General features: G+C 38.1%; 1 protein-coding gene across 3 annotated transcripts in view; it reads right to left on the reverse strand.

Moving 5' to 3' along the window:
* Positions 1–9,485: 9,485 nt before the first annotated feature.
* Positions 9,486–13,672, reverse strand: part of EPHA6 (EPH receptor A6) — a 362,638-nt gene continuing 358,451 nt past the window's right edge. For 2 of the 3 annotated variants that reach the window (XM_030945817.1, XM_030945801.1), the window contains 2 exons: positions 13,270–13,419; positions 9,486–10,326 (listed from right to left, as the gene is read on the reverse strand). In XM_030945817.1, coding sequence (XP_030801677.1) covers positions 10,212–10,326; positions 13,270–13,419 — 265 coding nt within the window. In that variant the 3' untranslated portion in view covers positions 9,486–10,211. The remainder of the gene's footprint in view (positions 10,327–13,269; positions 13,420–13,672) is intronic. The other variant, XM_030945809.1, reaches the window with a different exon arrangement.

The following is a 13,672-nucleotide window of genomic DNA, read 5'->3' on the forward strand; positions in this document are numbered from 1 at the left end:
GCTCATTATAACTTTAAGCTTTTTGAGGTGGGGTCTGGTTATTGTATATGGCATTCACTTCTCTGTGAATTGTCATGCGTTGCCCTGGCATTATTTACATAATATGATCAGTTTTAAAACTGCTTTTGTCAGTGAAAGCTTTGACAAATACTAGAGGAGTTGCATGGCTCAGTGAATCACCATGAGGAGGGTGAACGGTACTGCAGAATCTTAATAGCACATTAAAAGCCATTTAAAATTCAGATTCACAGCGTTTCCCAAGAAGGAGAGAGCACGGCTGTTTGCAGCTTTTAATGTGCACGGTTTTTTTTCCCTGATGCTGTGAACCGTGTGTGCTTTTTGAGCATAAATGCTCAGTGGTAAGCACAGAAGAGCATTTTTTAGCTGAAGAAAACAACACCACCTCAAAGCATCTCAGGTGTTGGAGAGTATTGCCAGTCCATCTTTATTAGTACACCACCCTGTGTTAAGCAGCTGGGATTTTTTTGCACGATCATGTATGGCTTCACTGTGGATCATTATATTAGTAACTTAAGGCCAAACAAACACCATTAACTCAAGAATAACCACCAGTACTGTAACTTTTATTTGCTAATAAAGATCTTAATAAACAGGCTTACCCCATCTGTAAGACCTGATAATGCCTCTTAGGAAATCATAGAAAAATAAAATACAATAATAATCAATAACTTGTACTTTGTACAAAAATCTCATTATGTTGCTCAGCAGGTAGTTTTGCCAAACCCCATATTCTTTCTGCAAAGAGATGGCATATGTGATGCAATTCACCTTAAAAACACTCTAATGTTGAGAGCTGAGCATTCTATTACACTATTAACTTGTAGGCATGCCAGCACATGAAAATTTACATGAAACATCATAGTATCATAGGAATAGAATCATAATAATAAAGAAAAGAAGAGAACACCACTTTTCAGTAAATAATAACAACTTCACGTCTAATGTAAATTCCCCTTGGGACTGCAAATCAGTAGGGTAAGCTTTTTATTCCACGGATATTCCTACAGTACCGTTATAAACAGGCAAAAAGAAAGTGCAGTGGGACCTGTATGGGAGATGAATTAAGTGAAGAAAAGGAATTTTGGGGAGCGAGGCAGTCCCAGGGGGAAGCATCGACACTGGCTGTGCAATGTTCATCTCCCAGAAGGAGCAGCCCAGAGGCACAGAGCTCAGACCATGGAGGTGGAGCCCAGAACCTCTGGAACTGCAGCACCAGGGCAGCTCTGCTGGGAGATGAGTGCTGAGGACTGAGCCATGGGTAGTTGTCATTATTCAAATATGTCTTGGTTAAAGAAGCAATGGCAAAACAAACCTTAGCAGGGGTCTTGAAAGAAAAGGTGGGTTTCAGACTACTGGTAGGGATATGAGATCTGTGCTGAGGCCATGGTTTGATTATGTAAATTAATTTGCAAGTATTATGACTATACCATTGTTTTTGAAGCCATCTACCTCTGAAGTTTTGACATGGCTGCTTAAATATATAATCTAAAGTGTCTGTCATCAAATATTTATTCATATATACACATACATTGATACATTTTATGGCTATGCTAGAACAGCAAACTATGAAGAGCAGTCATATTTAGTTTTGTACAATCTAATTTCACAGAAGAGACAGAGATTAAAACCCCTTTTAATTCAGATACATTTAAAACCAACACACAGAAATAGATAGAGGCTATCCTGAGAAAACATACCAACCACGTTATCTTCCAAAAGTAAATCAAAGCTAATGTTTGGAAGGTAGCAAAATATTATTTTTATTTTTTTTCTGAAAGTCAAAGTGGTTTGTTTTTTTAAAAAAGTGATGACAAAATTAAAACTGTTAATTGCAGCTAAATCAATGAATGTTGCTTTGCTAGAAAATAAACTATTGCCTTTCAGTAAACGGGGTTTCACATGAACTTTTAAAGGTTGTTTTTTCTTGCTAAACTGCAGGCGCAATCCTGAGAAGTGCAGAGAAGTTCCCGAAGTCAGGAGGATTTACACCACCCCAGAGAAGAATGAGCCCTTTTTATGCCTCTGGGTTTTCAGTCACGGCAGCGCTGTGTGTGATGTAACTGATACCACCAGAGAATGTTGATATTGGCCTCAACAGAAGCAGATGGAAGGCTCTGGGTAAGAGCAACAAACACTGAATCCCGTCACCAGAGTTAACAAAGAAACAACTTTTCCCACTTTTAGTGTGAAATAGACCTCTCAGCCTTACTTAAAAGAGTTGGGAGAAGAAATTTCTGTAGAAGAAATGGTAGTAAAAACTACACTGCCAATTCAAAGCTCACTGTTTCTTGGGGAGAGGCAGATAGGGAATCGTGGCCATTAAGATGTAAAATGCTTACAGGTTTCTTTATTAGGAATCTTGGAGTGGGATGGTTTTCTTCAGATAGGGAATTAGTAAAAGAATCCAGAAAATGGAACCACTAAGAGGGCATTTGTTATTTTATTTGCTATTGTGCCATTCATTAACTGGCAAATCTGAAAACTTAGACTGCAGTGCACCAGGAGTATGAAGCAGCTTGTTCAAAGAGACAAATCATCAGTCAGAACTTGTATTATGAAAGGGAGACCATACTGCTTCCTGATTTATGTTTAGGAAAGAAGAAAGATAGAAAAGTCCTATTTGTTTTGGAAGTTCTGTTTGTTTGATGGGGCTGATGGTTTCATCCTGAATTTAAATCCAGAAGTTTGGGAAATTATCTGGGGCAAAAAAACCCCACAAAGCCAGATAATTTCTGCTAGATACCCTATTAGATGTGTAGGTCATTTAGGTAACTAATTCCAAAGTCAGAGTTGACCATCCATGCCAAAGAAAACAACAAACACTGCAGCACCCAACTTTTGTACCTTGCATTTTACCTTTTCCATGTTGAAGGTAACCACAGCTTACTTGATCACATCCCTGAGGTAGCAGCCTTGTCTTTTAGGCTCAGTGCACTCTCCCCATTAAATGAGGCCATCTGTTCCAGGAAAATCTGTAGAAACCTTTGATTCAAAACCTGTTTCACTCACTTGACCTCTTCTTATGGGTACAGCTGACTTTGGATCATGCCCTGAGGGACCAACCTACATCTCAACCTGAAACGCTTCAACAGAACAATTAAAACCAGCAAAAACTTTTAGCAATCCATTTGAACAAGACAGCTCGTGTCCCAGTAAATGCTGGTTCTCTAACAAGAAATTAACCATGACAGTAGTGGGTGCAGGAAAGGAGAATCTGAGAATCTGTTTGCAGACCTGGAGCCTACCTACAGAAAATATGGACATTGGGCTTATCCCACTGCCATGGAAGTCAGTAACAAACTCTCATGATTTTAGATCACAGCAACACTATTGCCTATTAACACAGAAACTTTTAATTCCTCACAGTCACATCACTCTCCCAGGAATTAATCGAGATGTTCATTATAATAACTCAGCAGGATTTGGAAATACAGGGTGTGGTAGAGCAGAACTCGCCCAAAACAAAAATGGAATTTCCCAAATTGACAATTAGTGACAAATAATCTACAGATTTGGAACATTGGCTGCACTTGTCTTTTTCAGCTAATCCTATTTGACACAGAGACTGTGATGGTAAGTTATACAGCTTAGAGCACCCAGCTTCTTACAGGAAAAAATAATAATCCTATTATCCTTTTAATTTTTCCTATTAATAATTTTCAGTTAAAAAGAAGTCTGAATGAGAGAAAACTGAAAACTCGGTTTCTAAGCCAATATTAACTGGAGATTTCTATGTATTATTATTTATTTAGGTTCCTCTCAAGAAAGCCAGTATGTAGTTATAAGAACAATTAGTCATTTTGAATTCTGTCGGCTGGACTTTCCAATATCAATTATGACAACTGTACCTATTTTTTTTGTCGTGGGCTAGAACCTGAAAGGTCAGAAAATTGATTTTTTTTTCCTTCTTATTACTCAGAATATTATGTGGTGATGACACTATGAAAATAGTCCCTAGACTCTTTAATTGGGCACTTTTCCATCATCCACAACCAGAAAGGAATATTTGGGTTCCAAAGCAGATTTCTCTCAAACGTGATTTTCCAGATTCTAGATTCAAGGTTACTTTCTCTGGAGTCCCTTGACATCCCAGAGTTCAGAATGCAGAGACCTGGATTTCTCTTTGATTTGTGGGTTTTCAGTCTCAGGGTTTTGGCTTACCTACCACTCAACACACATGCTGCTGACCAGTTCTTCACTGAATTGTCAGAAATGACGAGGTGTTAGTATTATAAGGCAAAATATCTTATGTCATGGTGTCTTACAGATATTTTATAGGGATTTTGATTCTTGATTATGCCTAACTCAGTCTTGAATAAAGTTCCATGTCAAATCAGCCTTTTTATATGAATTAAGCTGCACAAACTCAGAACCATTTACAGATTCAGGAGTTTCTGAGGTGGCACTGAGATGTGTGCAGAACCAGTCAAAGTTCTCAGATAGATACAGGTAAAAATTCTGGACAAGAACAAAGTAGAAAAGATGTGAAAAGTTTAAATTACTTTGAGACTGATATTTTAAATTCTATTGTTCCCCCATATCTTCACTGTCAGAACTTTCATTTTTTATTCCAGTTTAATTATTCAGTTATGAAAATATCAGATAATATGCTAAACCTTTCTGGAAGAGATAGGTACTTGGGAAATCTCTTGCAGGAAAGGAAAGTAAGATACAGTCGTGCAGGATATTTAAAGAAATATACACACAAATAGATTCCACTGAACTGGTGTTACCTTATTTCACATATAAAATATGGAAATATACTTTAATCCATTTTTAACCCTAGGTTTTTCATCAACTGTTGTTTTTCCCTTCTAAAAGTCAGCTTATCTTTTTATGCTATATGTAGGCATATCCCTACTTATATGCCCTTGAAAGTTTCCCTCATTTTAACCTCCTAGGTGTCCATAAATGGTCATTTAAAAGAAAATAATTTATATACTCTGCAAACATCTTTGGTGATTTCAGCAGAGGAACTGACAACTCTTTATAGCATGGACTCCATCTTGCTACTTCTGCTGGCTCATGGGCACCTTGCTTCCCCTTTGGGATCACTAATTTCTACAGTAATTAGCTGAATGGAAGAGAACCAGCAGGAAGGGCTTGGGTGAGGCGGCAGCAGAAGGGTGAGCAGGCAGCTTTCTCTGAGCCAGTTTGAAAATGTTTTTTCTACCAGTGGAGGAAAAGGGAGGCTGTCCATTTCCTGCTAACAAGCCAAGAAATTTTGGGAAGAACTATACACACATAGCGCATGCCATGAAAATTTTAAAAAGCAAAGAAACCCCATTAGTGTTGTTGGTAATTAATTCTGTAGGTTTGAAAAATCTGGTATTATGATACACATTTAATTTACAATTCTGTATGTACATATAGACAAATATTTTATAACCACAACATGTTCACCATATCTTGGTCTATGGTCTGAGGAATTATATACAACACTCATGGATGGGCAGTGTGCACTACTAAATATAGGATGTGATGGTGGAAAATTTTGCCAGCTGTAAGTACTTGGCACTGTATTATGCAACTCTTGAGTTTTTGTTAGAGTGCCTTGGCACAGTATGGACAGTTCTTCCCTTTTTACCTTATTGTAGGTTTTAGGGAGCTATTCATTTCTCTTCCCAGGAGATTTCAAGATCATTATCATACTACGAGTTAGCCCAGCCCACCACATCTTACCCTCACTCTCAAAAAATAATTATAGTGCTAGTATAAAAAAGAAATTATCTTTGCTGTTTATTCAGGAAAGATTCATTACAATTGGTGAACAAGGGTAGTCTGGAAGAAAACTGCTTAATGGAGTACAGAGTTCTTCAACCATGTGCAAATGCCACAAGTGTGTCTTTTTTTAGTGCTTTTCCTGGAAGATGCAATGGAAGACAGACTTTTTATAAGTATTTTAACTAAAGAAATGTTGGACTGGATTAGAGGCAAGTCCTGCTGTTCACTCTCTGAAAGAATATTCCAAGACACAGTGAGCCTATGACAGGGTGGTTAAAGGTACCCTGTGTTCATAAGAGAATTCTGAGCTGCCAGAACATGTCCCACAGAACCATTCCCTCAGCTGATGTAAAACAGTTCAGTAAGTGCTGCAGTTCACAACAGGGCCAGCTGGCAATGAGGAACTGCTCTTCAATATGAGGTCAAGAATGTTCTGAGCTGCTTTACCTTGGTGGCTGATGTGGTCCCATGGGGTCATTCTGACATGGAAATTGCTGTGGGTAATGCAGTCTCACTAGGCACCTCCACAGTCCCTGCTATTCTTCATGGTAAATCTCAGCTGATTCTGGATAAAGGGGGTCTGTTTGTTACCTATGACCCATCTTTGAATCCTGTGGGAATCTGCATTGAAAAAGAAATTAATGAAGCCCTGTGTTGGGCTCATATTAAAAATGGCAAATGGATGGTCATTCTTAAGTGATGTAAAAATCAAAGTACTGCAGTCTGAGTTCTGTGTCAGAATAATCCAAGTAATATCTAATAGAATATTGGACACAGAATTTATTTGACTAATTTATGAACTAATTTATTTTATTGTTGAGTGCACTATTTGCAAGTAAGGATTGCTTTATGCTGTCTGATGTCCTGAAGCATGGCATGTTTCTAAGCTTTTATTGGATAGACACTGGATTTAAATTAATGGGAAACAAAAAGGGTAAATTTTGCTTGAGAAAAATTTAAATGCCATGGCTCAATTCTCTTCCTTTCACCTCACAGCTTCCCATTGTTTCTCAATAACTCCAATGTACAAACACCTCATGAGTAAATTCTATTAAACATTCTGCTGTGCCTTGTTCAGTTTTAACACTATGAACATCATGAACAAGACCCTCTCTGTTTTACAGGTTCAGCAAAACGACTGGATACAATTAAGGCATTAAATTCATCTGACCAAGCACAGTTACCTGAATGGATGAGCTGTCACTGAATGCAGAGAAACAGGTAAAAATTATTTCTTTATACACACCCATGTTATAACACCTTTTTTTTCTTGCTTGCATACAGCTCACACTTTATTTTGTGAACTTTCAATGGGTACATTTAGTCATGAAGCACTCTGTAATGTGGGCCAGATTCTCAAAAACAGCCTATTAAATTTGCTTTAATTTGTCAGATGTAAAATTCAGCTGCACACTGTAGTATGCAGGATAATTAGAGCTAATTTTCTCATGAAGAAAGAATTTCCTGTAACAAAGAAAGTTACTCTAATTTCACATATACATCTGTGGCCTGTACAGAATTAAGCAGGCATTTGAAAAATAACACTTGTTAGGGCTGTTTTTTTGTTTTGTTTTTAAATTAAAAAATATGAAAAAATTGCTAAACTAAAGCAAGAATAGACTAGGAATCAGCACAAGAGCAAATAAAATATTTCAAAAATGGGGAAAATGTAAATTTCATCAAGATAACTATTAGAAAAGTGTCATACTGCACCACCACAAAAACAACAGAAAAACAAGCTGTATAAAGCCACAAAATCCTGGATTTACAATGTTATTAACAAATGTGCTCACTTAAAGAATCCCTTGTTCTTTCCTTTCTGGTCACCCAAACTCTTGTTTATATAAAAAATATATCTGATTAATAAATGTTTTACTTTTGTTATATTTTTTTTACATTGAAAAAACATTTTCAGTAGTGTGATAAATTTAGAAATTAATTTTCATTAAATATATCCAGGTTGTGTGCATATAACTATGTCAATTCTGCATCCTCACTACGAGGAACAAAAAAAAAACAAACTGGCAAAAGACAATCTAAAAGTGCACATACATGGTTTGGGTCAGCTATGAATGATTTTGAAACCCCACTAACAAATAACAGACTCATAACTCCTCAGTAATGGATTTAATTGTGAGAAAGGCTCATTCCACAGATGCCCTGTTGTTGGCCATGGAAGCAATGATGGGCAAAATGGATAATAAAATGATGAAGCAAAATCCACTTTTAAATTACTCTGTGGTGTGTCAGTATTTTTCAAAAGGTTTCAGGAAAATGTGGTTTTCTTTCTGTAAGAGTACCTCTACCAAAAATTATTCAGATGTGGAATTCAAGCAGAATTTTTCAAGTGACAGTCACTGAAGAGAACAAATGTTTTTTTCCCACTGAAGGGCTGTGATCCTGTAAAACTTACATCCTTGTGCTGGACTGATGACTTCAGTGGGAATACTCCTGCTGACAAAATTACCTTTGGAGCTACAATAGGATTGAAGCTGCCTTTCTTTAAACAAGCTCATCAAATTGGCATTGTAGAACACCAGTGGCTCCTGATCTTCAGAAAACTCTTTCCTCAGTTACATCTGCCCTTTTTTTTAATGAAAGAAAGAAAAAATTACTTAGTGCATTCCTGCTATCTCACCTAAATGAATGCAATTATTCCAACACAAATTGACAACAGGGAATCAGGCCTCGTGTCTTACTCTGTGATCTGGTTGGAAGCATAATCTTTTCTGAGTTGCTTTCTGATTTTCATTCTTTGTGACTGATATACAATGACAGCCTTTTCCAAGACTTAGGAAATACCTTGTGATTTACAAGCTGTAAATGAAGCAGTAAATACCATTATGATTACACAAAGTAGTTAGTTCCTTTTGATATACACATAGATTATACTGATTACCCAAATGCACGTTTTAACAGAAGAGCTGCAATGCTTGAGTACATTGGAATGCCACAGAACTCAAAGATACCCTCCAAAGGACACAGGAATGAAGAGAAGCTTCTGCACAGGGTTACATGTGACATGCATTGCAGATCTGCGTGGGGTTCCCACAGCACGGCCATGCGGTCCTGCCCCTGCTCCCAGGAGTGCATATCCCATGCAAAAGTTTGGAAATGTAGCCCAGCACGTCTGTGTCAGTTGTCTGAACAAAACATGGAAGCTGGAAGTCTTAGAGAGGTACAAATATTATGTTAGGCCTTTGCTGACGTTTTCTTGCACGTAAATATGGCTATTGAAGGGTTCTAAAGGTAATACCTCAGATGTCCTTTAGAGATCTGTACTAAATGAAGATCTGGCCTGGAATGACCAGAGCCCCATTTCAGCAGAGTTTGCTTTTTAACTTCTAAAAGCAGTTAGAAGTAGGCTCAAGGCAACATGTTACCACACTGCTGTCCTGCATCTCCTTTTCTGCCTTTGTGCAAGGTCACTGCATGCTGCAGCCTGTAACTTCCAGCAGCAGTGGGGCTGCACTGCTGCCCTTGGCTGGAAGAGGACATGGCCAGCCTGCTCCCACGGGAATGATCCCATCATCCCACCCATGGCTGGCCCTCTGAGCTCTGCTGCTGCTGCTGGAGCAGAGACCTGCATGTTTGAAACAGAAAGCTCTTCTGAAATTCTGTGTCTGCAACAGAGCTGACAGTCGTGTTTTACATGTGGTCAGTTGTCCAGTAGTAGAAGCAAATGCTGAGTATTACATTAAAAAAAAAGGGGGCTGTAGGGTGGTGGGGAATCCCAAGGATAAACAAATTTTCTAATCTAATCTAAAATTTAAAGCATAAAAAGTGTCGAGTGCCAAAGTAATTGAAAATCAAGAACCTTCCTTAAGATTTCAAACAGATTACTCTCACTATGCTTCCAATTATTCACACAATGAAAACTCGCTACATAAAATCATCCGTCATTTCTGCAAACAATACTAATGTTTTGAGGCACCAGCTTACCAGCATTCAAACTATTAGAAAGTAATATAATGATAGGACACATACTTTTGGATTTAATTAAGAGATAAAATAAATATTTATGTTAAACTTCTTTTTGATTGCACATTTGGTGTTGGAAGTTACATGGTCACAGAACATGAAAGAAGTCAAATACTTTTTGATCTACCAGCAAATTCTAAATACATCGATAAAGAAGCCACACCAGGCCAAATAGATTACTACTTTCAAGTAAGTCCATGAAAGTTTCCCAAATACTGTTATACAAAGTTACACATCCATGCTGAGTTATTCATCAATGTGTAGCCAGAGTCTTGCAGTAGGCCAGGATTTTATCGGCAGAGAACTGGTGGAGGAGCTGTGCAGTGTGATTAAAAATTCCGGTTTGGAAGCATTAACATAGAAGTACTTGTATAGTCTGAACTGGAGACTGCAGTTCTGAAGTTGGGAAGAGCAGGAGGGAAGAATGAGAATATTTTTCCATTTTAGAAATGCTGAGGCACAAAACACAGTTGCTTCTATTACTTTCATACATGAAATCCTTTCTCCTGTATGTGCATCATGTGTAACCGCAAAGTCTGTAAACTGCTGACTATTCGTCTCTGGTGTCCAATGAGTGCAACTCCAATTCTTCTAATGTCACTGCAAGATAAAAAGTTTCATCTTGGATGCAAATATAATAAAGCCCCCGGTGCACAAAAGAATATATGATAACTTCACTAAAGAAGTTATCATAGAACTTCTTCTCCAGGACAGTTTACGTTCCTGACCACGGCATACGAGAAAGCTGCAAATGTTAAATTTTTCTGCATCTGTCAATTTCAATTTTTGAAAAAGCAGTCGTTTAAGAAAAAGAATATAATAAAAAGATTTATTTAGACCACTGGGGTTTAGTGCTCAAAATTAGTGATATTGAGGCTTATTAGTGATACTAATGGTCAATTAATCTTTCCAAATCTCAAGGACTAATCAGGTGAGTTCCAACAGTCCATTTTTAGTAATGTGATTGTAGCAATTGTTTCTCGCTCATATTTGAAATGGGTTGGGGTTTACACACACAGTATCACAGTTCTGAGGCAGAAATAACTGAGGCTGTGCTTCCAATGATTTGGGGAATGGTAGTAAGTTAGTGAGAGATGGTCTAAAGATCAAATTAGCAGTGGAGCTTCCAGACTGAATCTGATTTCCCTCCCAGTTCCTCTCATCTAGCCCTGCACCCCAGAGTGGGTAGCTCTTGTCACCCACAGGCCTCGACTCTTTGGCAGGAATGAAGTCAACAGCCACCAGAGCTCAGCACAATCCACCAACTAAGTTTTTCTGTAAACATCCCCAGCTGCAAGAGCTAAGAAAGATCACAGAGGCGCTGAGGACAGGAAACTTCAGATATGCCAGATTTGTCCATTATGCAAATCCCACACTGGGACATACACAGATATTGCCTGTTTATCCTCAAAAACTGTATGATCATATAAACAGTAAAGGAGCTCATGGGATAAGGCATGGCCTTCATGAGTTTCAGATGTGCACTTCCAGATATCTGCATCTGATCTCCAGATTGGTATCCTCCAGCTGAGGAACCAGTGCAGAGCTTGCAACTATTATGTGCTTAGGTTTAACATTCTCATGGGGCATGATAGACAACACTTGAGGTCAGCAAAAATACTGAGTATCTGAGAAGCTAAAAGGAGTCAGTGTGAAGAATAAAACTTTACAGTGGAGAGTGCTTTCAGAATTGCGAGACCAATGCTTAGCATTTATCAGGAAGGAGGGCCTGATAAAGCACAGAAAGAAGCTAGCAGGTCTTGTGTAACACAAATCATTTGGAGAGGGAATCTCTCAAAAAGTTGAAATGGTATCTAAAGAAATGAGGATAACCTTAGATTAGCTGTAAAGCACAGTAAGGCAGACCGAAAAGGAACTTGTGGAACAAACAGAAAAAAAAAGCCCAACAATAAAATAGAAAAAATAAAAGTTATAATAATCTTTTTGCAAACTTACTGGGTACAAGAAACCTGCCATAAAATGTGTAGAGTCTAACGATGATTTGGGCATAAAAGAGCACTGGAGGAGTGGCCATTGTTGGAAAACTCAACCATTTGAGTTTACATTCACTGTGGAAGAAATTGAAATGACCCCCATGCCAGATCCTTTCTGGGGGACTTGCCAGAGTATCTGAAGTGACTGCAGGAGACGTTATAGGAAAAACTGTAAAAACAAGCAGCAGCCCCTGTCCAGACAAGATTATATTCAGGCAAAAGTTCCAAAAGAAAGTGAAGATGAAATAATGGGCTTACTATCAGGGTTGTGAGAGAGGGAGTTACCAGCTGCGCTCCACATGTTAAAAAATTTCTTGGTGCCTGAAGTATGGAGCATGGTGCCAGACAAAATGTTTCCAGGGAAGATCTGGGGAACCACAGACCCATGAGTCTGTGATCATTACAGGGCGTAAGAGAAACTACAGGAAAGCACAAAATTACTGAATGCTTGGATAAATGAGCTACTTGAGTCACCATGGCTTTTGCAAATAAAAGTTCTGTTTTATTAAATTACTTGTTTCCAATGTATGATGACCCATTTGATACACCTCACGCTTGGATTTCCAAAAGCTTTAGGGAATATTCCTCACAAAAGCTTTATAATGAAGGAGCCACTTCTGTGTAATATAGGGTATAACAAAATGTGGTCTTTGTATGACTAAATAACTGGTTTAAATACAGGAGGTTAGCAGTAAATGGTCAGGTTTTACAATGTAGTTATTTATATAAATCTGCAGGGACCTCTGCTGGGATAATGTTGAACATTATTGTTCAACAAATCAGTAAATGATCTTGGAAAACAGGTGAGCAAGAGGTGAACACCTCAGCTGGTGAGGCTGAATTGTTCAGGGTAGGAAGGGAAAGGGGCAGCTGTGCAGAGTTTTGGAAGGATCTCACAAGACTAAGTGACTGTGCCATAATGTGGTAGATGGAATTCAATATAGGTGAATATGAAATGATGCACGTGTGAGAAAATCAGTCCTAACTTTACATGTAAAAATCTTCAATCTTAACTGACAGCTACTATTGATACAGTCAGTCCCAGCATCAAATAAAAGATTGGGAATTCATGAGAAGGGAATAGAGAGCAAAACAGATCCCATCATCATGCTACCATATGAATCCATAGTTTGCCCAAACACTTTTGTATTGAGTGCAGGGTTTGCATTAAAAAACCACAGGGTGGTGTCAGAGATGGTTGGAACAACTTCGTTATTAGGACTGAAAGTCTTGATGATATTCATAGAAAAGTAAGAAAATATTTTTGCCACTGATTTCAGTGGTCTAGATCAAAACTGATTCCCCAAGAAACATACTCATCCCTGGCCTTTGGTTGTATTTGGTGTCGTCACAGAGTGGATCTATCAATTCTGGGTCTCCCCATCATACATCTCTTGTGTTGTTTTGCTAAATAACTGTATTTGTCTTTTGTGAGCTGAGGAAGGAAAGGAAATGAAAGCACTGTTCCATACTCTGCAATATTTGTGTTCCTGCAGCATCCAAATTCAGATTAATTAGTCATTGTAGGGATAATAGATTATATACTTACTCAATATTCATTCTTGAAACCATATCCAAAGTTGTGAAACCTGCTGCCATGAAGTTATTTTTATACTGACCCATTTTTATGGAATCCAGCCAGTCACTGACTGAAACAAACAAAGGATATTCTGGAACTTCACCAGGTGAATCTGGCATTCTGTAAAAAAAAACCAAACCAAACCAAAACAAAAAAGCAAAGGTTACTAAGCAATACAAAATATGACACCCAATTTACCCTGGTTGACATAGCTTTTACTAAAAGGCAGAAGGAATGAGAGAGGAGTCTGAGCTGTAAAGGTCAGACCTTAACTGAGGATCTCTTTAACCTCTTGTCTAAAACTTATAAATCACTTCAGTCTGCCAAGCTGCACTACTTAAACAATACATTTTATTAAAGAACTGCAGCTCAG

Source organism: Camarhynchus parvulus, chromosome 1 (assembly GCF_901933205.1).
Source record: "Camarhynchus parvulus chromosome 1, STF_HiC, whole genome shotgun sequence".
Lineage (NCBI taxonomy): Eukaryota > Metazoa > Chordata > Aves > Passeriformes > Thraupidae > Camarhynchus > Camarhynchus parvulus.